Source organism: Nipponia nippon, unplaced genomic scaffold, assembly GCF_047370975.1.
Source record: "Nipponia nippon isolate SJK-2023a ecotype South Korea unplaced genomic scaffold, ASM4737097v1 scaffold_17, whole genome shotgun sequence".
Classification (NCBI taxonomy): domain Eukaryota; kingdom Metazoa; phylum Chordata; class Aves; order Pelecaniformes; family Threskiornithidae; genus Nipponia; species Nipponia nippon.
Window position 1 is genome coordinate 6,132,568 of NW_028262333.1, and position 24,057 is coordinate 6,156,624.

The 24,057-nt window shown below is 58.8% G+C and overlaps 1 protein-coding gene across 1 annotated transcript; it reads right to left on the bottom strand.

Moving 5' to 3' along the window:
• Window positions 1-5: 5 nt before the first annotated feature.
• NDST1 (N-deacetylase and N-sulfotransferase 1) lies at window positions 6-22,196 on the bottom strand. Its single transcript, XM_087754069.1, has 15 exons — window positions 22,066-22,196; window positions 9,281-10,185; window positions 8,213-8,695; window positions 7,899-7,986; window positions 7,518-7,672; window positions 6,293-6,478; window positions 5,828-5,956; window positions 5,472-5,654; window positions 5,138-5,234; window positions 4,860-4,983; window positions 4,165-4,339; window positions 3,760-3,930; window positions 2,767-2,876; window positions 1,785-1,887; window positions 6-1,689 (listed from the first exon to the last, which is right to left on the bottom strand). Exons 2-15 carry the CDS (start codon window positions 9,788-9,790, stop codon window positions 1,570-1,572), a joined length of 2,634 nt encoding a protein of 877 aa, XP_087610195.1. The 5' UTR covers window positions 9,791-10,185; window positions 22,066-22,196; the 3' UTR covers window positions 6-1,569.
• Window positions 22,197-24,057: the final 1,861 nt, after the last annotated feature.

Here is a 24,057-nt window from a genome sequence, read left to right on the forward strand (position 1 = left end):
GCAAGTAAAACCAGAGCCCCCCGATTTATTAGCAGTTGGTTCAACCTTACACCAGCGCCCGGGAGCCTCTCCCAACGCAACCCCGCGGAGGGGCAGAGGGGAGGTGCAGCCCCCGCACGGCTACAGGGGCTCCTGCAGAAACAACGGGGTGGGAACCCCGGCTGCCAGCGGAGCCCCCCTGTCCCCCAGGGTGAAACGCCGTGTTCCCCCCCCCTGCCCCGGCCCCGCTCCGGAGGTGAGGGCGGCATCCCGGGTACCGCGTCCACCTCCGGCGGCAACCGCTGCCATCCCGCATCCTGCAGAGCAGCTCCATCCAGGGGGAAATTTGGGCCCTTATCCCAGTAAACCCGTGACAGCTCAGTCTCGTTTGCCAGCCCCGGCAGCAAAACCCAGGGGACAGGACGGGGCGCGGGAGAGGCAGAGCCGGGGCTGCGGCTCGGTACGGCACCGCCGGCATAAAGACACATCTGCGGCAGGGAAACCGTCCCCCGTTTCCCCACTGACCTTCGTCCACATCACATGTAACAACCAAAGAGACCAGGTAAAACCCTCGGGGTTTAGGTACAAATTCTGGCACCAAAGAAAAACAACCCCCTGCAAAATGGGAACGAAACGAACCCTCCCCACCCCCCTGCCCCCCAACATTATTAAAATACTTTTGCTTTTAATATTCAAGAGGTTTGAAGTTCTCAGCATCTTTCTGATTGCCGTTATCCCAACGTCCGCCCTGTCCCTGAGGGCCGGCTCTCCTCTGTGCCAGGGGACAGTGGGCGCTGCTCGGCTTTACCACAGGAAACACCACGCATGTACAAGATCGCAAGGGGGGACTTGGCGGGGCCGGCAGCGTGCCAGGAGCATGCCAGGGCCGGCACACCGGGACCGGCACACCGGGACCGGCACACCGGCCCCTTCTGCTCAGCCGCAGTCCCACCGCACTGCCCACAGAAGGGGAGGAAGAGGTTGAGGAGCTTGAAAACGAATGGAGATGACAAAAGAAATCGTGCCCAAATCTTTGAAAGAAAAATCCACCTTGTTGGCAGTTTTTCCAAGTAGGTGTTGGGGAAATCCGGCAAACTCTCCTGCTTCCTGCCGCGGGGCCGGCGGCAGGAGTGGGTCTGGGTCCCTCTGTGCTTTAGGTCTCTTCCAGCTCCGTTCCTCTGCTCCAGCTCAGCAAAGTCACCTCCAGCGTGCCCAGAGCGGCTCTTCCACCCCCGGACCAGGAGGTGAGGGATGGCTCTGCTGCTGCCCTCAGGCCCAGGGGAGTCAGGGCCCGTTTTGGGCAGAGAAAGGGGGAATTTGTGCCACTTCCCATGTCAGAGTAGGGTGGGAAGGGACCTCACCAACAGGCCCAGGAATTAAAAAGGAAAAATAAAGAGGAACAGGTGTGGGGTAGGCAGAGAAGTGGCAGCACGGGGACCACAGTCAGGCCGCCACTCGGGCAGCCTCCGGCGCAGCCATCCGCTCCTGGGGGTCCCCTCCAAGGCGGCAGCCAGGTATTGCTGAGGAAGGTCCCGCCGGGTGCAGGGGTCGGCCCCGCTCGGGTATTGCTGGGCGGGCAGCGGGCGGCAGCTACCTGGTGCTCTGCAGCTCCTCCCGCAGCCAGGTGGGCAGCGTCTGCCCCATTTTGTACAGGAGCTTGGAGAGCTCTATGTTATGGTCCCTGTAATAGTCCCGCAGGAAGGCGCGCGACTGCAACGGGAGAACAGAGAGGAGGGTCAGAGGGACCAGCCCCGAGCCCCCCGGCCCCGCTTGGGACCATCCCAGGAGGCTTTCCGCATACTCACATCCGAATCCATCTCGGGGTACTTCCTCCCTTTGCTCTTTCCCAAGCATTTTGTTTTCCCTCCATCCAGAAGCTGACACCAGAATCCTTTCTTTGGATCAAACCTGCGAAGCCACAGTTCTGCCTCACCCCTCTCGCTCCCCCACGCCTGCTGCAAGCAAGCACGCTGCCCGACAAACCCCGCTGCTGCCCATCCCTGCATGGGGGCACTTCTCCACCTCTTCTTAATCCGCAGCCCAGCTAACATCTCATTATCGACCCCCTGGTACAACAGGTTCCCCGAAGAGCTGCACAGCAAGCGGCCCGACAAGGTTCATTCATCACCGCATCACCCTGTGGTGAGGGAGCACGGGGGTCTACGTGGGTTTAATTATTATTTTCTGCGGCACCTTTGGCCCTGGATGCTCTCAGGAGCCCCACGACACCTGGGTGCAGTCTCAGAGTGGCCATGGATACACACAAGCCCAGCGCAGAGGTAAATTATTGTTTTTCTAGGAGCTCTGGAAGCTCCTGCTTCCCACAGTGGGCTTTAATGTCTGGAAGGCTGCGAACAAGGTGGCATCCACAGAGGTGCCACACAGCCAGCAGCAAGAGCTGCTCTCTGCAGTGTGTGCACAAGGAGCCAGGGTGCTGGGGCTCAAGACTATCAGAAGTGGCATGAATGCAGCCCTGAACTCCGCTCTGGGAGCCCAGAGCTGCTCCTGGGCTGCCTGGGGTGACACCACCCTCCCTGCCACGCTGCCTGGATAAGTGCAGCAAAGCAGGGTGCTTGTGGAACGTTACTTCTGACTGCAGCTACCCCAGTGTAGGTCACAGCTTGCTGTGCAAGCTCAGGTGAGGAGCCTCAGGTGAAACCCTGATCTCATCAACCCCAGCAGCAGCTCTGCAGTGAGCCCAGGGCTGGGGGCTGCCCTGGGACAGCGCCGGGTGTCCCCAGGGGCAACAGCAGGTTGGAGGAAGGAGAAACCTGGGGAAGGACTCACGCCAGGGTCTTGTGGTAATCGATGAAGTTGGTCACACCAAGGAATTTCTGGACTGTCTCCATCACTTTGGCGGGTTCTGTTCGCAGCAGCTTGCCGTCCAGGACCAGGATCTGCAAGGAGCAAGGCAGGGCAGTGAGGTGCCGCTGGCTCCCAGGCCTGCTCTCCTGGGGCACACCACCTTCGCCACACTTTTTTCCATCTTGGAGCCAAATTTGCCACCAGCCCGCGCAGGGTCCCCTTTCGAATGCTAACGTGCCCCAGTGTTCACTTACACTGGCTGCTGGAAAATTAAATTCAAATAAAAGCCTGAGCCAGGATCCATCCAGGACAACATCAGAGCTTTGGCTCAGGGCTGCCCAACCCACAGCCAGCCAGGATAGCATTACAGCAATTACGCCAGAAGCAGACAACTAATACACTTTATAAGGTTAAATGACGATGGAAAAATCATTCAGGGACTGAGCCTGGACACTGCCAGCAGCACTCCACTGCGCGGGTCACAGCAGGGCTGGCATCCAGCCCCCATCTCCCTTGCAGGCAGCTCGAACCATGGGCAGCTTTGCCCGCTATTTTTGTCCTGCTTCAATGCTGCGGTGACACCAGACAGGGCAGCCCCGCGGGGGTCTGTGGCCGAGAGTGGCGGGTGAGCAGTGGGTGCCCCTGCAGAGCCACCCACGGTCCTCCACCCCACGGCTCCCTTTCAACCCTGCTTTGCCAGAGGACCAGCAGAAGGACCTACCTACCCAAGACCAGCACAAGGGCATCTTTGTGCATCATCCACCACCAACGTCACACTACAAAGGTTTCCTTCTTGCAAAATATCTCCCCTCTCCACCTTCCCCAACTACTTTTACTCTTCTCCCCATGGTCATTAAGGTGTAAGAAAAGCAGCTCCCATGGGAGCACCCTCACAGCTGACTTGGGACCCAAGGTCTCTTCCCCATGCATCCTTGCTTGGGTGAGGGGGGCTCCCCAGGGTGCTCCCATCCCTACCTGGTTGGCGTGGTAGCTGTTCAGCCAGCGCTCGATGTGGGTGGCGTACCAGCCCGGCACCAGGCAGCGGTTCTGCAGGGTCCGGAGCTTTGCAGCAGCCTCGGGTCCTGCCGTGATCACCTCGTGGAAGGTGTATTTCAGGGCAACTGGGTCATCGTGAGCTCGCTGGTGCTGTCAGGCATGAACAAGGCAGGTTTGTTCCTGGGGCAACCCAAATCCTGGGCTGCCCACCAGGCACCGTGGCTCTCAGGCCACCACATCATGTCCTCGCATGTCCTCTTCAGCCACAAATTGCAGTGCCCACAGCCACCCCGCCTCCCAAACCGCGATGACGGAGGGAAGCCCCTGGCCCACCACCCCACGGGGCTGCCCAAGCCAGGGGAGAGGCAGAGGTGGGCAGCTCACCTGATACCAGGAGTAGGCTCGATCTGCAGGGTTGATGAGGATGGTGATGACTTTGGCCTTGGAGAGCAGGGCCGCAGCTCGCCGGGGAGCCACTTCTGAGTCAAAGTAGTTGGCACTTTTCTCGAAGTAGAAGTCGGAGGTGGTGTTGGAGGGGATGGGGAAAAACTCCATGTACCTGGGGGAGGCACAGCGTGAGGCAGGTGGATGGGGACCATGAGATGTCCCCAGAAACCCCCTCGCAGGTGACATCTCAGACACTCTGTACCACGCACTAACCCTGCAGGGTCCCTCCAGGTCTGATGCACAGCCTAGGGCTCCACAATCCCCTCCAGCCTTTTTGGAGGGCCAGGCCTCACCAGATTCCCCAGGCAGACCCCAAAACCGGGAGGCAGCAGATGCACACGCACGCACCCAGCTCCTGCCGAGGGCACTTCTGAGTCCTGGCAAGTGGCCTTTGCCTTCAGGACAACACCTCAGGGATAAACCATGGCGGTGTGATGGCCTGAAGGCAGTGCATGAGCATCCCCTTGCAAAGGGCAGAGCCCGTGCAGGATTCATCCCACCTTGCAGCACTCAGGTACCCTCTGCCAAGAGCCCGGTGGCTGCAAGATCGATGGGAAACCCCGCGGCACCACTGCTCCTGTTCCCGAAGGAACCGGCACTCCCAGCTCAGCCCCTGCAATGGGGAGACCTACCAGTCGATGCCCTTGTGATAGTTGTGTCCGTTGAAGAATTGTATCTCCTCGAAGGTCTCTGAGCTGGGGTAGTTGCTGCTCAGGTCCGGGTGCATCCCCAAGAAGAGATAAAGGGCGGTCGTTCCTTCGGACAGACAGAAAGAGAGACCTGACTTGGGCCAAACCTCCCTCCGAGCTCTGCTTCAGGGCAGGAGGGCTGAGAGAGGCTCTCTGGGGGTGCGCGGGGGACCCCGCAAGCCCCCCAGCACTCTCACGGCACCAAGGGTGAAGGGAAGCACCTGTTTTTTGAGGCCCAATGATGAGAAGCTTTGGGAATCGGTCACAAGTCTTTTCTTTGGACCAAATGTCTTTGTGACGCTTGTCTTCACAGGGATCCTGAAATGCAGGGGGGCAGGAGGATTAGAGACAGGGCAGCCTCGACAGGACCACACACCACTGCTCAGCCCCCTCCAGCCCAAGAAGACACACGGGGAGGCCACGCTGCTCAGCAAGGCAGGGCAAAGACTGGGGTTATTTCCAGCTCTACCGGATAAACTCCTTCCTGGCACCGCCCGCAGAACCACAAAGAGGCAAAACACCTCCTATTCCTCCTGTTCCAGGCACAAGGGGTACCTGCCACAGCGGGTCCTTCTCCTCGGAGAAGATCTGGAAGTACTTCTGTGCCAGCTGCACGGGCGGCAGCGTCTGCAGCTTCAAGTTGGTCCAGGAGTTGAGGAAGCGGACCAGGTGCTTGAAGGTGTACAAACCCAGGCGGTCGTTGCCATAATTGGACAGATGGGTCATGAAGATGCTGATCTGAAGCAGGGAGGACGGAGCAGGGGTTAGCAGAGCCTCACCCAGCAGCCACCCCATGGAAACAGCTCCCACCCTGGCTGAGGACACTGGGGACATTGCCCACAGTGGCACTGGGGGATGGCTCTGCAAGAGACCCCTGTCCGTCTGTCCCTGGGCCAGACGGCAGTACTCACGGGGTTGAGGAGCACAGTCAGGAACAGTTCACCCCCGTTGATGATTTTGTCCAGCTCACTGGAGCCACCAGGGTACTCGTTGTAGAAGATGGTGTGTGTGAAGAGGCCACAGGTTTGCCGGGGGAGTACCTGGAGCAGGAGAAAGACATGGATGGAGCATCCAGGGCTGCGCCCTCTTACTCCTCCCAAATGAAAAGGGGGTCCTCAACCCCTCAGAGGTCAGGATTGGCTCCACTGCCCCTCACCACCTTTGACTTGAATCCTGATGCCCACAAGGGTTGGAGGTGGACAGATGGAGAAGCCAAAAATTGTCCTCACACGAGCTTCCCCCATGCAGGACGAGCAGAGGGCATAGCCCCCTCAAATCAAAGCATCCGAGCTGCCCAGAAACCATCTGCTGAGGTTCTGGGTTTTGGTGGGGGAGGCAGAGGAGAGAAGCACCAGAGATAAAGCCTGGCCACCTACCATGATGCCATTGTGGATGAAGCCACGGCGATAGCGAGCAGGTTTCAGGTGAGGGTACTCCTCTGTGCTCGTCACTTTGATTGACCAAACCTGCTTCCAAGCTTCATACAATTGCACGTGGACGGGGTACACGCCTGAGTGGTGGGGGGCCACGGCGTAACCCATGTCAGTGGGGATGCCATGCTCCTGCAGAGAAGAGAGCAGGGAGTGGGTGACCCCAGAGACCCCAAAAGCACAACGTCCCAAACCAATCTCTCCCCAAGGGACTGCCCATTCCCAACTACAAATAGTCAGCTCATGCCTCTGGAGAGCAACCAGGGCAGGGCTGCGCCTGCACATCCTCTCCTAACCAGGGCTGTCTCCATGGAAGGGAGCCCAGCAGCAGACATGCTGGGTGGACACTCGCTCCTCTGCTTCATGTGGAGCATCCTTACCCCTGCCATTTCTGCTGTCACCAACAAAACAACAGCAGCAAAGCTTTTCTGTGGAGAATGAGGAGATACATCTACACAGGACGGTAAATTGGTTTATATCAGTACATATAAAACAGGCTGGAAATTCTGAGCTGGACAACTGCCCATCCCAAGTAGGGATGGTCCGGTCTCTCTCTAACTAATCACCTCTAATTATCAGACAGTGAATTCAAGTTAGCCTGAAGATCCCTCTCTTAGGCCATAGAACCAAATTATTATTACTGGGTCTGGCTTTACTGGGTTTGGATTCAAGACAGCTGTGAGCAAACCAGTCAATCACAGCATGATCTGGTCTCAACGCTGGCTTTATCCAGGGCAGATAAAGGACGGTCCAAGAGGATGGACAATCCCATACCAAGCTGAAGGTCAGAGCCTGCCTTTATAAACCGAACATGTCCCCGACAGCTCAGCCTGCAGAGGGAGTTTCCATCAGCAGGAGCCTCCCGGCACATGGCCACTGCTCCAGGATCCTGCATCATTGCCCAGCACAGCACTGAATCGCGCCGGGCTGTGCACCCAACCCTAGGCTCAGTTAAACCCTAGCACACACCAACCCAAGCAGACGCTTCCTCCTGCAGAGCCATGGGTCAGACCTCCGCATCCCCCACGGGTTGGACCCGCGCAGGAACAGCTGCAACGCACGGATGCTGTCTCCCTTTGCACGGGCAACCCAAGCAGCTCGCTGCCTCTTTGCTCCCCTTCTCCCATCCTCCCCCCACCACAAGCACTCCCACCGGCGGCATCTTACTCACGACAGCGAATTTCTTGTTTAATGTCATCTGCTCGGCGAGAACCGACTGGTTGTGGAAGAGGTGAGGCTGCATGTGGCTCCACATGTGGGGGAACCACCAGAACTCCTTCACATAGGATAGCAGCAGGTCGTCACCTTCGTCCTCGGCATCGGTACCTGTGGGCATGATGCTCGCCGTCACCACCAGGCACATGGAGCCACGCGAGCAGCCGGGGCAGAGGGAGGGGAAGCCCCTCTCAGTGACCAGGTGATGGGGGGCAGCAGGGTGGGATGCCCGAGGACCCTCCTGCAGCCCCAACTTCAGCCTCTTTGAGCACCAGTTTGTGCCTCAACACCAGCTGTATGGCACCAACAGGCAAAGCAACGCCCTTGCCCTCCTCACCCGTGTGGAAGAATTTCCCTGAGTATCCCAGGTTGAAGGTGAAGTTCGGGATGTGGGTGCGCAGCTCGTTCTGTGTGTCGAATAGCGCCTGGGAGGGGGGGAGAGAAAGCAAGATGTCCTCAGCATGCAGCTGTGGGGATGGCTGCCATGCCAGGGCGAGGATCTGTGTCCCCGAGAGCTTTGCAGAGGGGCTCCCATGGGGCCAGGGGATGCTCTGGGGGCAGGAAAGCTCATCTCTGCAGCATCCCAGAGCAGGCACAAGCACCCAGCCCTACGCATCCCCTGCCCACCCAGCCAGGACATCACAGCTGCACCTTGACATCTTCCACCTTCATGCGCGTGCCCTCCTTGCCCACAAAGATGTCGTCAATGTCCACCAGGATGTAGCGGTCGAGTGGCAGGGAAAGCCTCTTGCCCGTCAGGAAGGAGACAGAGTCCACGAAGACGAGCTTGTGCAGCCAGAAGTTGAGGTTGTTGCCAAAAAGCACCCTCTGGATGCCGTCGTGGAGGCCCAGGTCCTGCATCACAGTGGTGTGCAGCGCCGCGTCCACGCTCATGTGCGGGATGGACTCAGCTGACTTGGTCTTGGCCAGGAGGACCGGCTCATAGGTGGAGTGGTTGGACTGGAAGACGGTCCAGTCCTCCCCGGGGAGCACGCCCTTCTCCACCTCGCTGGGGCGTGTGATGTACAGCAGGGGCGACTTGGGGTTGATGCTGCAGTCCTTCAGCGCCAGGTTGGAGTGGAGGAAGAGGGGGAAGCCCTTCAGCTGGGCGCTCAGCAGGCTGTTCTCGTTGGCCTGCATGGGGAGAGATGGGAGCTGGAGGAGACAGGACGCCAGGGACAGAGGCGTTGGAAGACACGCCAAGCGCCCAGCCTGGTTGCTGGGGCTCACCAGGGGCACCAATGGCCGTGGCGAGGGGTTAGGTGGCTCACCACCCCCAGAGATGCAGGTGCTGGGCCCCCTGCTTCCTCTCCTGAGCATCCCTTCTGTCCCCCTTGCTCACATTCAACATGCAAAGCCCCCTGGGGCTGTGAGCCCTGGGCAGGAGAAGGGCAGGGGGCTGCCGAGCAAAATACCTGCTCATGCTTTTGGTGAACCCCAGCAAGGGTGACTGCTGGGAAACGGGATGCTAAAAGCAACCGGACTGATCCCAGAGGTGTGTTTTTGCCCCCAAAACACCCAGGAGCCGCACAGCCCTTCCACAGGGAGAGCGCTAAGATGGTGCCCTCTGCAAGAAGCCTGCACCCCATGCCAGGCTGCAGGCCGGCTCCACACCAACAGAAAGCAACGGGAGGGTGCAGTCCCTGCAGGGCACTGGGACCCCAGGGCTCACACCCGGCCTGGCCACGGGGTCTCGGTTCACCCCACAGACCCCCTTACCTTGAAGAAGCCAATGATGCCCACGCCGTACTCCACGCAGTACTTGTCGAGCAGCTCCCGGTTCCAGGCATCCAGGTTGACGTACTTGAGGATGTTCTCGTAGATGATGAGAGCAAAGCGTCCCCGGTCCTTGTCGGTCAGCGTGGGCATGTCCCCCTTCCCTGGGGCGATCTCCGTCCTGTATTTGAAGCGACTTGACTCCAAAATGGCCACGATCTCCTGGCCCAGCTGGGAGTAGAGGCTCTCCACGAAGACCAGCACCAAGGGGTCCGTGCGGGAGGAGTCGGCCACCTTGAGGGTCTTCAGTGGCAGCAAGCGGGAAGGGGCGACCTTGGGCTCGTCGCAGTCTGGCCCCGCCACATCCCCAGAGGGCTCCAAGCTCCTTTTCCACCCATATAAATAATACGCAGAGACGAAAACACTGAACAGGCAGAAGGCGAAGAGCACAAGCAACACCACCTGCGGAGAGAGCTGCCGGGTACCCCGCCGGGCCCTGGCCAGCACAGTCATCCTTGCATCCGCAGGGTGAGGTGGGGCCCCTCTCCCCTGCCCGCCCCCTCCCCTCGCAAGCCCCGGGGAGGGGAAGAAGCAACCAACCAACTGAAAAAAACAGGTAAAATAAAATTGAATACTACTAATAAATTAAAATACTAGCAAGCCGCCTGTGCAGGCTCTCTCCCCTCCAGCAGTCCGGCGTCCCTCGCTGTCCACTTCATGTCACCATGGCAGATGCACCAAGAGTCCCCTTGCCGAGCTGAAATCCCTGCAGTGGTGGCAGCGGCAGCGGCAGCCCCATGGCCTCAGCGGGGCGAGGGGGCGGCGGGCGGCCTCGGCGCGGCTTGCGGCGGGCGCACGGGCATGGCAGCTCCCTGGGACGCCCCGGTCCCCCGGCTCTGCGCGGCGCCCTGCGAGAGAGAGACAGGATGAGCAGGCAGGGCCGGCGTCGGTACCAACGCCGCCGCTTTTATTTACGCCAGCACAGCCGCCCTGGCAGATCCCTCGGCGAGCTCGCCAGCGTGCCAGGGCTTGCCGTGAGAGTGCCGTGAGCTCCTGACGGCGCTGGGGCGGGAGCGCAGCGCGCACGCGTGCCATGGGACCCCGGCTGCGGTGCGTGCCTGGGGCATGGTAGCACCATTGGAGTGCAATGGGGGAGCCCCCAGCCCCCCACGAGTCCCCGTCGCACCAAGTAGCTGGAGAAGCAGCCCCACTCCTCCTGTTTGCCAGGCACCCAGCAGGAGCCAGGCTGAGGCAAGGAGAATGGGGGTGCAGCAGGTCTGAGCCCCCCATCACCCAGCCTAGCTGGCAGGGAGGGCCGCAGGCAGCTGGCCAGCCGGGCCGCACAAGGCCGAGCTGGGAGCCGCCAGCCAAGGTCACTGAGACGGGCACGTGGGAGCGCCTACTGGAGCCGAAGGGACCTTGGGAATATTTTTCCCTTCCCTGTGAAAGGCTCATTTAAAAAAGAAAAGAAAGAAAAAAATAGGATGGGGACCACTTGCTGGGAGGTGAAGCCACCCTGGGTGGGGACACTGATGTGGCCAGTGTGTTTAAGGAAAAAACAAAAGTGGTGGCACGGTGGCTTGCAGCACCATCCCCAAACCCACCGCCGGTGCCAGGGACAAGGGCAGAGGTCCCTGCTCCTCCCCGGGGAGAGCTCCCTGCGCCCCACTGCCATTGCGGCCGAGCGCCCGCCCTACGGACACCAGCCGGGCACGTAACAGGATTAAATGTGGCCGGCTGAACAGCACCATGGATTACAGGCTGGGGTTTGGCAGGGTAATCCTGTCATCCCTGCCCTTCCCTGCAGCAAGCCCCAGGCTCCACTTCCCAACCCCGACGGCACGGCACTGCTTTGCCCGGGCCCCCACGGACACAGTCGGCAGCCAGCCTCCATCACCATCTCCGCCACCCACCGGCAACTCCTGCTGCCGGCTGTGCTGGGCACAGTGGAACACCTGGTTTTATCGATTTGTAATTTATCTTTGCGCACAGGGATGATCGCCAGGCAGGACCAGGAGAGGATGTTCCGTGGTCCCGGGGTGTGCCCTGCCCCAGCTCACTCCTCCCTCCTCTCCGATGGGGCTGGACCTTCAGCATCCCCAGGAGAACACCCCCCCAGGGTTTCAGGGCAGGGCGCTTCTCCAGGTCCAAAAGAAGAAGCACACAGGGACATTGTTTTTAAGGATGCGCCCATGCAGAGGGAGGCTCCCCTGCCTGGGTACCATCTCTAGGGACGCAGAGAGCCAGGACTGCACTATCAAGCATCCCAGCTGTGCCATCCCATTCTCTATCCGTTTCTCTCACCTTTTAGGAGCAGTAGGTGCTGACAGCCACATTCCCATGGTGATGGGCGGGCAAGTGACAGCCAGCGGCTTTTGATGCCAGCACCAGAGCCGGTGGCTGACGGGCAGGACGGCGCGTCCATCCTCGCACCACCCGCCACGAGACAGGGCAAACAGGAACGGGGCCCCATGCCCACATCACTGCCATTTCCAAGGGGCTTCATTAGTCCATCCTCTTCTAAGAGCTTTTAATTACGGTACTTAAGGACCAGGCTTTGGAGACAGAATCTCCACGCAGACACCGTCTGACTCTCCCCGGGGAGGGAGGCTGCCACGTCAGAGCACAAAGGCAACACCTGCCTGGGCAGGGGGCCAGCACCGGACCCCCGGAGCAGCCAGGTGTGAGCCAGCATCGGGGCAGGCAGCGTCCCGTCCCACGAACCTGCCGCCAAGGCAGGAATCCTGCTCTGCCGGTTCGCTGTTGGAGCAAACCCTCTGCAGGGAGGATGCCGAGGGGTTTGGGGCGATGCTGGGGGCCAGGGATGCTCCTGCTCCTTTCCCCGCGCGAGTGGGTGCCGGCTGCATGCTGCCCAGCAAACCCCTGCACATCCCCGGCAGCGGTGGGACAGCCAACAGCTCACCCCAGAGAAGGAAGCAGGTTTAGGTTCAAGAGCACAAACCAAGTTCTCAAAATCAATAGCTTTTCTAAAACAAAAAGGGAAACACGATGGTAAAGTAGAAAAAAAAACAACACAAGAGCTGGCAAGGTGAAGCCAGAGTCAAACTTCCTTTTAACCTGATTTTTAGAAGCTGCTCAGGTGCCTTTTAAAACCACAGTGGTTATTTAAAAGGCACCAGCTGGAAATGTCAGCCCGAGTCCCACACGCAGACCTCAGGCCTCCAGAAACACTGTACGGCACCGGCGGGCTCCCATTGCACAGACGGGTGCTCAACCACAGCCTCACATCAAGGACCAGAGGAGAAAGAGCCCCAGAAAATGCTGTTTTCTGGTGGGTTTCTGAGCAAAGCCCTGGCCCAGGCTCTGCTGAAGAGGAGGCTCGGTGAGGAGGCTTAGCCACAGCGCTCTTAATCCGGCTGCCCTGACAAACACAATCAGCATCTGAGTGGCTTCCCCGGCACAGCGGGGAGCCCGGGGCACCCTGCGGGGCCGGATCCGACCCTGGGGCAGGCAGGGAGTGCAACCGGTGGCCAGGGAAGCCCTTTACTATCAGCACTTCAAACCTAAGACAGCTTCAGGAGGAAGGGGGAAACAGTTGAAAAGTTTTTTTAAGTCCACCCCCCGGTGCAGTTTGGGGGCTGCGGTTTCCCCCTGGCCAGAGTTATTGGCCATAAGTGTTCTGCGGGGAACCACTGCACCCCAGAAAGCCAGAGGGGCACCAGAGGGGACAAGAGGGGATGAAACCGTCTCCGTCAGAAGCTTGCAGTGCTCTTCCTTTAACCTCCGGTGGGATTTTGCAGGGATGTAATGGGAGGATTAAATATAAGCAAGGAAGTGCAAGCAGATCCGGAGGAGAGGGAAGGGTCAGCGGTCCAAGCAGACAACCGCAGCAGCATTTGATTTATCGGGGCGTACAATAGGTCCGGCCACAGGTGCAAGCAGTGAAGATCAGGCAGTTCACAAGTCCCGGCTGTCGAATAAATCAACTATCCCAACCCCACAGCCCAGGAATGGGAGGTGAGCTCAAAACCATGGGTATGACACGGCAAGAAACTGCTCATGCCTCTCCCTCGCACTGCTTTGGAAAGGGCTGCAAGGGAGGGAGCAAGCATCCACTTTCATGGAGAAAAGACCCCAAGAACTTGCATGCACAAGGACCCCGACCCCTGACTCTAGTAGCTCACAGACCCGCAACGTTCAGCCCACAGAGATGGGGCCACATCCTAAACACTGCAGCCAGATGGGTCATCCCGCTCCTCTCCTGCCGGCACCCTTTGGGTGGGCACCCCTGCTCCTCACTCCCCATCGCCGCAGGGAGAGCCCCACCACGCCAGTAATCACCTTGTCACCGCCACGCCGGCTCCACTTCTCCACGTAAGCCAGCCCTGGGGGTTAAGCCTGGATGGAGGAGGATTTAGAGGCAGGATGCTAAATTGCATCGCCCAGCTCAGCGATCTGCAATCGCTTCTGCTCGTTCCAATGCTTCCCTTCCCGTATCCGACCACTGCACGGGATGCGACCAGCTCGGCCCCACTGACGCATCTGCTTCGTCTCCCACTTGGACATTGGATGGCAAAAGGCTACTGGAAGGTCTAAATTTGGCCAGGCTGGGATCTAGGCCCCCAGCAGGGTGACAGCGCTCAGCCCACCATGCCTGCAGTCTCTCCCATGCCTCATGCATCCTCAGCAACCACTAACTGGTGCCCTGCAGCCCCAGAAATCACGGACTACCTGTAAAAGATGCCCAAAAGGCAGCCAAATTATTATTAATAGGTTTAAGTTCCCTCTAGAGGGAATCCCCTTCACTCCACTGGTAATATTTAGAGGGCTGCAGATCTAAAACCACTGAGCTAAGCACGTCCTTAGAGAGGAGATTAATGCCACCATATTATTCAAGAGACAACTGCGAGCTTAGGACAGGGGAGCTTGCTTTGAAAATGAAAAAGTAACTCGTGTGAAAACCCTGCCTTTAAACACCTACCTCTGCATTGCTGCCTTTATCAACTCTGAATGGCAGCGATCCCAACTGCAACTGGAAATATCTGCAAAGAGCTGGGCGTACTGGCATGGGGGAAGAGTCATCACAAGGTGCAAAGGACCACGGCCTGTCCCTGTCCCTGTCCCCATCACCTCCCTCCCCAGCCAGGGCCGGATCCACTGGCCAAGAGAAGGCACCATCAGAAGGAGATGAACTCCTTTGCTTCGGTGCACGGTGGTGTGACGATGCACACCGGTATCAAAGCACGGGAGGCACCGGGTTGCAGCTCCCTGTGCGTCCCACCTCCAAGGTGCTCCTCGAGCAGGGACCGAAGCCCTGCGCCAGAGGGGACAAAGCCGCAACCCGGCACAAAAGCTTCAACTGCTGCAAAACTGGGCATTTTCCTGGCGATTCCCACTTACTCACAGCCCGGACGAGCCTTTAGGATGGGCTCAAAGAGACACAGAGGGAAGGATGAGCTGTATGGACGTCCAGCTGCCTCCTGCCAGGCTGCAAACCCAGGGTGTCCAGGCAGGGGAGAGGGATGCGGAGCAGACGGAGAGGGCAAAACGAGCAGAAGGACAGAAATGAGCAGAAACGAGCTCGTCCCGGCCGCTCGCTCTCGCCGAGGCCGCCCGTGTGCCACCGGGGCGGTTTTATAATGCCAGATAAGGAGAGTCTTAGCGGTAGATTACACGGGCTGCTTAAGCGCTTTGCAAACAGTAGTTACAACATGCCAGGGAGAAAAACACCCTGCTGCTGGCAGGGGGACAGCCCCAGCGCCACCTTCCTAAGGACACCAGTGTTTCCCCGGTGCCCAAAAGGTGCAAAATTAAAGAAGGGCAATGGCAGCCCCGGCAGCTGCCCTTGGGACAGGCAGGAGCAGGCAGGGGCAGGCAGCCACCGGTGCTGCGCCTGCCCCAAACCCACCTGGCTCAGCTTCTCCCCACTGCGCACAGGCTGGACAGGAGCAAACACATGGGAATATTGGGAAAATTTATCCCTGATTTATTCAAGGTCTGGAGCATTTGCACCCCAGGGGGATTTCAGCAGGAAAATCCTCCCTTTTTCTCAGCACTTTATATAAAAGATCTGATTTATAAAGCCTGGCCAGAAACGAGCAGTCGGAACATCCACCTGAATTGCTGCTGCTGAACCAAGTTTACCTTCTGGAAATAAAACTCTGGCTCCGGCTGCCCACCACCTGCCCACTCCTGCAGGAAAGAAAGCAAGATGAGTGATTGACCCAGCAAAAGCAAAGATTTTCATGTAAAAAAAGATATTTTTGGCCAAAGCGCCTAGCTCTGGAAGAGATGTTTTTCAGCCAGAAAGCCCTGTTAGCACTCCAGTTTTACTGGAAAAGATAAAAGTAATGCTTTCCTCAGGTTTTCTTCAAAAAAACAATTGTGAAAGCGGTTCTTTCCCTGCAGAGGGATGGAAAGGCAAGGTTCGGTGTGTGGCGAATCACTGCAAACATTTGCTGAATTTTTCAGGGAGAAAAACCCCAAACAAATGAAAAAAACACCCAAAACCCCAAAGAACCGGGTGAGGTTTCTAGAAGCCCGTGATTAAAACTTTTTCCATGGCAGAGCAGCTGGCAAGCCCGACCGGCGGGGATTTTAAGACCAGTTCTAGCAAACCCCACGTCTTAACCCTCCCTCCCCAGGTCCTGTCCCTGCTAACCCCAGTCTCCCAGCCCCGAGGTGCCACAGCCCCCCGCCAGCGAGGCTGTAGGGAGGAACCCCCCAGGGAGGTCACCCCGCTTCGGAGCCTTAGGCACTGGTGGCTGGAGGGTGGCACTGGTGGCTGCCACCCACCTTGTCCCCAGCACCCTGATCTGGAAGAGCACCTCTCCATGCTCCCCCCCATCTCCCAACATCCACATGAAATCAGCCTCTTCCATAAATTAGGACAGCAATTAGCAGCAGTCATTAGCTTTCCTATGCCCCAGGGATGCCAGGCTGGGCAGCTGGCCCCCCCCGGCAGCGATGCTCCCCGACACCATCCCGACCAAACACCCCGACACCTCATGGCCAGGTTACGGTTTGGGCCGTGCCGCTGCCTTCCCCCCCAAAAAATGGAGCCCTTCTCAGGTCGCTCCTCCTCACGGGTATTTTTTGCCCTTGAATCCTCAGGAACAGCCTTGCTCTGGAGGAAGCGGAGCTGGGGGAATTCTCCCAAACCTTAATTGAAAGAGGCGCTTAACGAGGAGAGTTTCTTTTGTCTGTTAATTGAAACAGGTTCTTACTGACAAAACTCTCCATGAATTTTAAGTGGGTTTGCAGGGGGGGAAAAAATCCACTCAATGAATCGGGTTTTCCTGCTTTGAAATGTGCTGTGTCGGTTCCTGTGGCTCTCCAAGCGCCCAAGAGCCTTTCTAGATAAGCAGGGCCTGAATCCCAAGTATTTTAAAAAGAAAAAGGATGAGGGGAAAATAACTTTGTGTGAATTTTTACATTTTGCTGGAGCGGCAGCCTGTGTGCTCTCACCACATGTCGCATGGGACTCCTACCCAAAAAAACCACCGGCTGAACCACCTTCTGCTGCCTCCGACGCTTTGCTTGGCCAGATTTTTCCTGCAGAGATGCTGGTCCTGCCACGAGCACAAAGGTGATGCTCGATCACGGAGAGCTGCAGGGCAGCAGCGATTCCTCCCCCTTGGCCACGGCAGCACTGCGAGCCCCGCGGGACAGGCCAGCTGCTTCGTTTTCTTGACAGCTTCTCATTATGGGGAATTTGAAGTTGGTAGGAGAGCAGCTCCGTCCCGCCGCAGAAGAACCACCAGCTGTTCTGGGGAGCGCAGGCTGCCCTGCCGAGTGCTAACCCAGCCCCAAAACGGTGCTTTTGCAAAGCAGCATCCATAAAACCACAGCGTGAACCAGCTCACGGAGAGCAACTGACCCTCCAGCGCCTGCGTTCGGGAAAAATCCCTGCAAGGATGGAGCATCGCATGAGCTGCTCCCTTCTCCCAGGGGCTCCCAGGGATGCTCCCGCTGGACCGCATCCATCCTGCCTGATGCCCCGATGCTTTGCTGAGCCGCAGCCAATCTCCGCTTCCCCACAGCCTGCCAGGACAGACCCCACTGGGAGCCCAAAGCACCCATGGGGCTGGGTGTGTGCAGCCAGCGTTGAATTAGGAGGCAGGTAAGTGCCTGCCATGAGCACGGGTGTGCTCCGGCGAGGGCTCCCAGGCCAGCAGGTCCTTTGGAGAAGGGCCGAGCAGTGACTGACGCATCGGCGGGATGCTCCCGGGGCCGGCACACTCCAAGGTCGCAGCTGGGCCAGGCAGAGGTCAGATCTTTTATTAGACCAATGGACACAGTTGGAAAAAACGGCACATTTTGGGCGCACAGGCATTCCTCAGGCCCAAGAGCCCATCTGTTTTTTCCTAAAGGTATTAGTTAGGCTAATAAAAGACATTACCTCTGCACGTAAACTTTGCCACCCTTAAAAAGTACCAGAGGCTGCAATGCTCACCAGCCCAGGGGAAATGCAGAGAGCAGGAAGAGGCACAGAGTTGCAAGATTTCGTTTTGTTTTCACCCTCTAAGACACCACCGGTAAGGCCCACGTTTGCCCCCCACAAGGGCAGCATCGGGGCTGCTGGCACCCAAGCTGCCCCGTGCCTCCCTGATTTCCAGATCCGTGTCTGAGGTTGCACAAACTGAGCAGCATTTCCCTGGGAAGCCTGTTGCTTTAGTTTACCTGCTCCCAGGTTACAGCATCAGCCCTGTACCCTCTCCTTCTCTTCTGCAGGGGCTCAAGGCAAGCAAACGCTCAAGGAATCAACCTCTGATGCCCCACCTGCCCCTCCATCCCGGCGCCGTGCTGCCTGCCCCACGCACACCAGCTCATGGTTTCAACCGGTGAGAGCGAATTAATCACCGGTAACACGTTCACACCCCACCGGCCAGCCAGGCCAGGGGACCGCACCACTCCTGGCCTCTCTACCTGGGGACATTCCCCACCCAGGTGGGCTCCCATGTCCCCACCCAGCCACCCGGTAAAGCATCCCCATCCTGTGCCGGGTACCACGCACAGCATCCCTCCCTCCTCCCGGCCTTGATTCCCCTCTCCAACGTAAATCCACAAGGCCAGAGGTGCACCAGCACAGCCAAGGGATAAATCGAAGCTGCTGGAGGAGATATAAAATGGCCTGAGCTGTACATTTAAGACTTCAGGCATCGATAGCATTTTGCAGCCATATTTCAGGACTGAGCCATTAACCCTTTTTTCTAAGCTGGTACCACCGCTTCAGGCTCCAAGCCCTGGGGTTGCAGAGCTGTATATGACTGTGAAGGAGGAGTCGGTGATCGGGAAAGAAGTGCGATACTCAGTGAGACGCTGACAAGTAGCCAGAAGGCATTTGGGTTTTGCCGAGGCCAAGGCACAGGAGACAAAGCCAAGAGAGCAGCAAGCGTGCGGAGCCGGCATGCTGCCCCAAGGAGCGGGAACACCCCGGGGGCTGTTGTCCTTCCGAACCATACGCAGAGCCGTCAGGTGAGACACACATCTCCCCGCACGGCGGAGGGAGCCAAGAGGGACACCCCTCGCTGTACATCCAACCCTCAACATGCCCAAGCCACGAGAGACAGAAAACACTTCTTCTTCTTCACTGCTTTACATCAGTGATGAGACTTCCAAGATATTTTGGGTTCCCTGGCAGAAGAGGGACAACAGGGCAGAGCCCCTTGGAGAGAGTCTCAGTCTCTCCAAGACAACCTGCATCTCCACAGCTTTGGAGACAGACCAGTAGCAGGGCTGAACTCCAGGCATGCCCCCTGCATAAATACCAGGGCAGCTCCTCCTGGGATACCCCACATTTAGGGATCTCTTGACCTTCCTAAGCCCCTCCAGGAAGGCTCAGACCACCCGAAGGTAGCGCCGAGGATCTCAGCCCCTTCCCCGGGCAGAGGGCTGCAGCAAGGTCCTGCCACTTTTGGGGACGACGTGGCAACTGAGGCCCTCCCAACCCCGGCCCCCTCGCCGCCTGGCCAGCAGTCACATGTGGGATTTACGGCTCGATATTGATTCGTCTTCCGCAAGCTCTGCCATTACAGCCGGTGGCTTTTGCAGGAAAACAACATGAATCATAAGCTACAGGCTGCCCTCTCCTCGCGGCTGTGCTGCGTGACTCACCCAGCCCTTCCAGGGGTCCCGGCGCGAGGGCTGTCCGGCTCCTCCGCACCTGGGGACGGGCGCAGGGGACGCCATCTCCCGTAGGCACTTGGGGACCAAGTCATCGCAGCCCCTGAGGCTTCTGAAGCGGTCTCCAAGAAAGCAGCATCACGCTTTCCCTCCACCCAGGTCCTCCTTTCCCCCGTCTCGGGCTCCAAAGCCACCAGCACACATGTGACGATGGCACATTGTAAAAATGCACAAAGCAATGCCACCACCTCGGCCAAAAACACACAAGGAAGCCAAGGGCATTCCTGAGGTCCCAAAGTGCCTTCAAGAGCAGGGCTGGAAACATGGGCGACATCGATTGGGAACCCTGGCCCTCCGTGGCCATGAAGCCACTGCAAGAAATAGGAGCTTAATATCTTGCTTCTCTCTCTGCCTTAAGTCCTAACCTCTTTCCGGCAGGCTCTACCTCAACAGCTAAAAATAAAAAAACAACTCGATAAGGTACATCTAGGAGGTAAAATTCCACAAAACCCCTTTTAAGCAAAGCCCTCCCTGACCGTGCCCCAGAGCACGAACAGCCAAGAGAGCAGCTCCATCTCCAGCGCCTGGCCAGAAGCCCCCGAGACGGGATGCTCGGCAGGACCACGGCCCTCTGTCCCCAGCCCAGGCACCCAGAGGAGCCCCCAAAACCAAACCTGGTTATAAAAGCCAGAGCCAGCAGGCAGCGCTGGTGCCACGCTGCAGCAGGGACACGCTCCGCCATGCCATACTTCACCACGACACGCTACTGAAAAAAATATTAATCATTCCCTCTTCGCTCCAGCCTAGTTTTTGACTTGTGAGGCATCTTTTTTTCTTCTGTTTAAATTACCACCAACAGCGCATTAAATACATCCTGTTCTAGAGTACTGACAGCGCTGCACAGAAAGAAAAGAGGGAGAAAAAACCCAAAACAACCTGTAATCAAAAGTCTGTTTGGCTGGGATTGGTTTTCCATCCTCACCCAAACACGACCAGACCAGACCTGCCAGCTTCCCAAAGGCGCAGGAAGCAGGAAAGGCTTCGTGTGCGTGAGCTTTCCCACCAGCATCCGTGCCCCGTGCCGGTGGCTCCAGGCTGGAAGGGAGGAATTTGGGGGCTGCAGCCGGCAGGGTGGGATGTCACGCACCAGGGCCGAGTGGGGTGACCCTGCAGGGTGGCTTGGGGACCAGCGGGATGGTTAACGCAGGAGGTTCTAGCTTCCCCACACCCATGCCTGGATGCCCCAGGCACGGAGGGGTGTTGGGAAACACGAGCATTGCCATTGCCTTCGCCATCCTTGCCGAAAAGGAGCGCCGACATGGGCGAAGGGAAGATGCTTGGCCATCCTGCCACAGGCCAGCGAGGCTGGGGTTTTTTTTCCTGCAGTATAAAGTCCCGCACGTTTTTTCTATTGTTTAATTTCCTTCTTCTCCACCCACGGCAAGTTCACTCAGAAGCAAGGAACTTATTTCCTATTGAATTCGTCCTGATTGTTTTATTTGGAAAAGGACAACTTCCTCGGCCGTGGTCCCTGTGCGCAGCCGAGAGGAGCAGGCACGGGGCCACTCGCCTCCCCGGCTGCGCCAGCCCAGCCCCGGTAAAAAACACTCTTGAGATTAAAGTAACAAAGATGCTGCTTTGCTGCAGGAAGAGCTGCTGTTTCAAGGCTGTCGGTGACAAAGCAGCATTGCAAGGCGCCGGCTTCCCAACCCTGAGAGCACCGGTAGCGGGAAGAAGAGCAGCCCCACGGTGTGCTGCGGTGGCAGCCGGCCGGGACCACGGGAAGGGAAAGCCCCAGTGCTGCGATGCAATTGCAGCGCTGGGAGCAAACAGAAGCCTCCAAGGGAAGCAGAACCTTCCAGGTGATGCCGAAAGGTGGCCGAGCTGGCACGGCTTCTGCACCGCCGGGCATCACGGGCTGCCCTCATCAGCAGGGGCCAGCCTGCCTGTGCAACGGCGGGGGCAAAAAACCAAAGGACTTAGGAGAAAAAATAAATGCAGCTACGCACGAAAGGTCCGGGAGTTCAGTGGTGGTTGGGTAAATACTAGGACCTCTTCCAGAGGGAGCGATAAGGTGTTTTATGAGGACTCCAGCCAGACTGGCCAAGCCGTGCCATGCGAAAGGTGTGCGCCATCAAACCGGCTCCTGGCCGCGCTGCCCTGATCTCCTTCAATCCTTTATTATTCCTAACTAACGCCACTTACGCTCCTGCAGAGCGGGGACGCCTTAGGCCTCGCACCCCGCGGCCCCGGCAGCCAGCATCCCTGCCCAGCCGGGGCGAGGGCAGCCCCGGCCGCCCCGCACGGCTTCCCCTTCTCCCCCAGAGCCCCCGGAGCAGCGCCCCGGGGGAGAGGGGTGGCTGGGAGGGAGGACGCGGGGGACGGGAGGCCGAGGGCTAGCGGGGCTGCTCGGGGCGAGGTGGGCTCAGCGCCGGACCCCTCGCTCGGCCGCCCCGGGCAGGCCCCGCCGGACCCCCGGCCCCGGAGAGGCAGCGGGCGGCCAGCCGAGGGGAAGGGGCGGGGCGGGGCGGGGCGGGGGGAGCCGCCGTGCCCGGGGGGCCCAGAAGGGCGGCGGGGCCCGGCTCCCCCCCGGCCCGGCCCGGCGGCGGTGCAAGGCCCGGCGGGTCCCGGCCCGCGCTGCCGCCCGGCGCGGCCGCCCTTTGTCTGCGCCACCGCCGCCTCCCGCCCCGGTCGGCCCGTACCTGCCTGCCCGGCCGGGCCCGCGCCGCTCCGCCAGGCCGCCACCGCCGCCCGCTCCGCTCCGCTCCGCTCCGCTCCGCTCGGCTCCGCCGGGCCCGGCCCCGCTCGGCGCGTCCCGCCCGCCGCCCCGGCCAGGCACCGCCCCGCCGCCCGGCCCGGCCCGGCCCGGCCCCCTCCGACAGGCCCCGGGCCCGGAGCGCCGCCCCGGGGGCCGCGCTGGGCTCCCCTGCGGCGGCGGGGGACCCCGAGAAGCGGGGCTGGGGAGGGCGGCGGGCTGCCCCAGGCCGGCTGCAGGCAGACGGCAGCAGCGGGGCTCGGAGGGGCAGCGGCATCCCCGGGGCGGCCCGTCCACCGCTCCGCGTACCCCCCGGCCGGCAGCAGCGCCCGGCTCCTCCGCCCCGAGGTGTCCCCGCCGTGTCGGGGCACGGGGGATGACCCTGAACCCATGGAGGGCTCCTTCGACCCCGGGCGATCCACCCAGCGGTGCTCCCACCCGGTCCTTGCTCTCACCGCCGCTCCCCAGGGCGAGCAGGACGGGTTGTCCCGAACTGTAAGGCCCTGGCAGCGCCTTTGGTGTAACTGGGGTGCCAGGCTGGTGTCTCCTACGCGGAGTCCTCTTATCTTTCTCCCAGTGTGCCTGCGCCCTTCGTGTCAGATTTTTGAAGCCAGCTGAGCCTGAGGTCGTCCCCATCCTCCTCCCCAGCCGCAGAACCCGGGCGTGATTTCAGAGCACCGGTTCACTGCATCGTTTCAGCTTTTCCACCCTCAATCCAGGAGAAGTGCAAGGTAGACATCTGAGGCATGGGCTGGCTGCCCCTGGACCTGCGAACGCACATGCAAAATTCCCTTCATTCCTCAGAGAGGGGAAAAACGAGCTTAACATGGCTCAGCCGCTTCGCTCCTGCCCCTGCCCTCACCGCGGCGGCTGCCGGGGGCTCTGCCGGCATGCGGAGACACGCTCCAGTCCAGGGGAAGGGAGCCCACGTTAATTGCCAGCCAAGAGCCGCCCAGGTCCGTCTCACCACCTGGGTGAAAAGGGATGCAGTGCGTGAAGAAGACCCTGCCAGGTTTCGTGCCCAGCCCACGGGGACAAGTTTCGTGTCCAGCCCATAGGGGACGAGATGCGGCAGAGGGTCTGTTGGGTTCGGCTTTGGCAGCGTGCTCTGGGAGAGCTTCCGACTTAACGGGAGGCGAGGAAGCAATTTCAATCAAATGAAACGGGCAGATAAACAAACAAAAAGAAAAGAAGAAAGGAAATCGTAGGGAAGGAGACACAAAGAATTGCAGACGATTATGGCTGCAAGTTTTCTAATGTACTCTGAAGCAGACATTGAAGTCAAAGACTTCTTATCCTTAAACATTTCACTTCCCTCACAAGCCTTTTCTCTGAAGATCTCTGAATATCTTGCCTACGCCCAAATTACTTGAAAGCTCAGAAAACAAAAAGGGACAAACAGGAAGATTTTCAACTGCGAACTGCTGTAAAGGGTATTAAAGGGATTTTTTTTTCAGCCTTAAATGATTTGCAAACTCAGCCTGAAAATGTATCTCCACCGGGAACAGCTTTCCGAGACCACGCTAACCTCCGTCAGAGTTTTAGCAGAGGAGATTCACGCACAAATCATGGAGCAAAAAGCCAGCAATGAGTAATCAAAGGCACGCACCAAACTCCAAGGACGATCTGCAGCATGCGCAATCTCCAGCGGTAAAGTTTTCCACTGAATAATTACTTCTGAGAAAAAGGAATTCATTGAATGCTTGGTCTGGCAATTGCTAATACTTTTTTTTTTAAAAGAATGACCTACTCGCTGGAAAGAGAAGCCTGCTCAGAAAGGCACTGGTTTTTATTAATACCAGCTCTACCATTTTACATGAGTATCAGGTAGCTTTCTTTCCGTCTTCTGTTTGCAAACACAAAGGAAACCAGTTCCTTCCCTGCACGCTTTAACTTACAGGCTCTTCTTCAGCACATCTGTCGGAAAGAAGTTCGGCGG

What these genes read in the sequence shown, in the direction of transcription:
- NDST1 (XM_087754069.1), bottom strand. Translation starts at nt 9,790, where the DNA reads ATGACTGTGCTGGCCAGGGCCCGGCGGGGTACCCGGCAGCTCTCTCCG. An exon ending in CATTGGGCCTCAAAAAACAG is followed by an intron (nt 4,984 to 5,137) that starts GTGCTTCCCTTC and finishes GTCTGTCCGAAG; the next exon opens with GAACGACCGCCCTTTATCTC. An exon ending in ACCCCGAGATGGATTCGGAT is followed by an intron (nt 1,690 to 1,784) that starts GTGAGTATGCGG and finishes CTCCCGTTGCAG; the next exon opens with TCGCGCGCCTTCCTGCGGGA.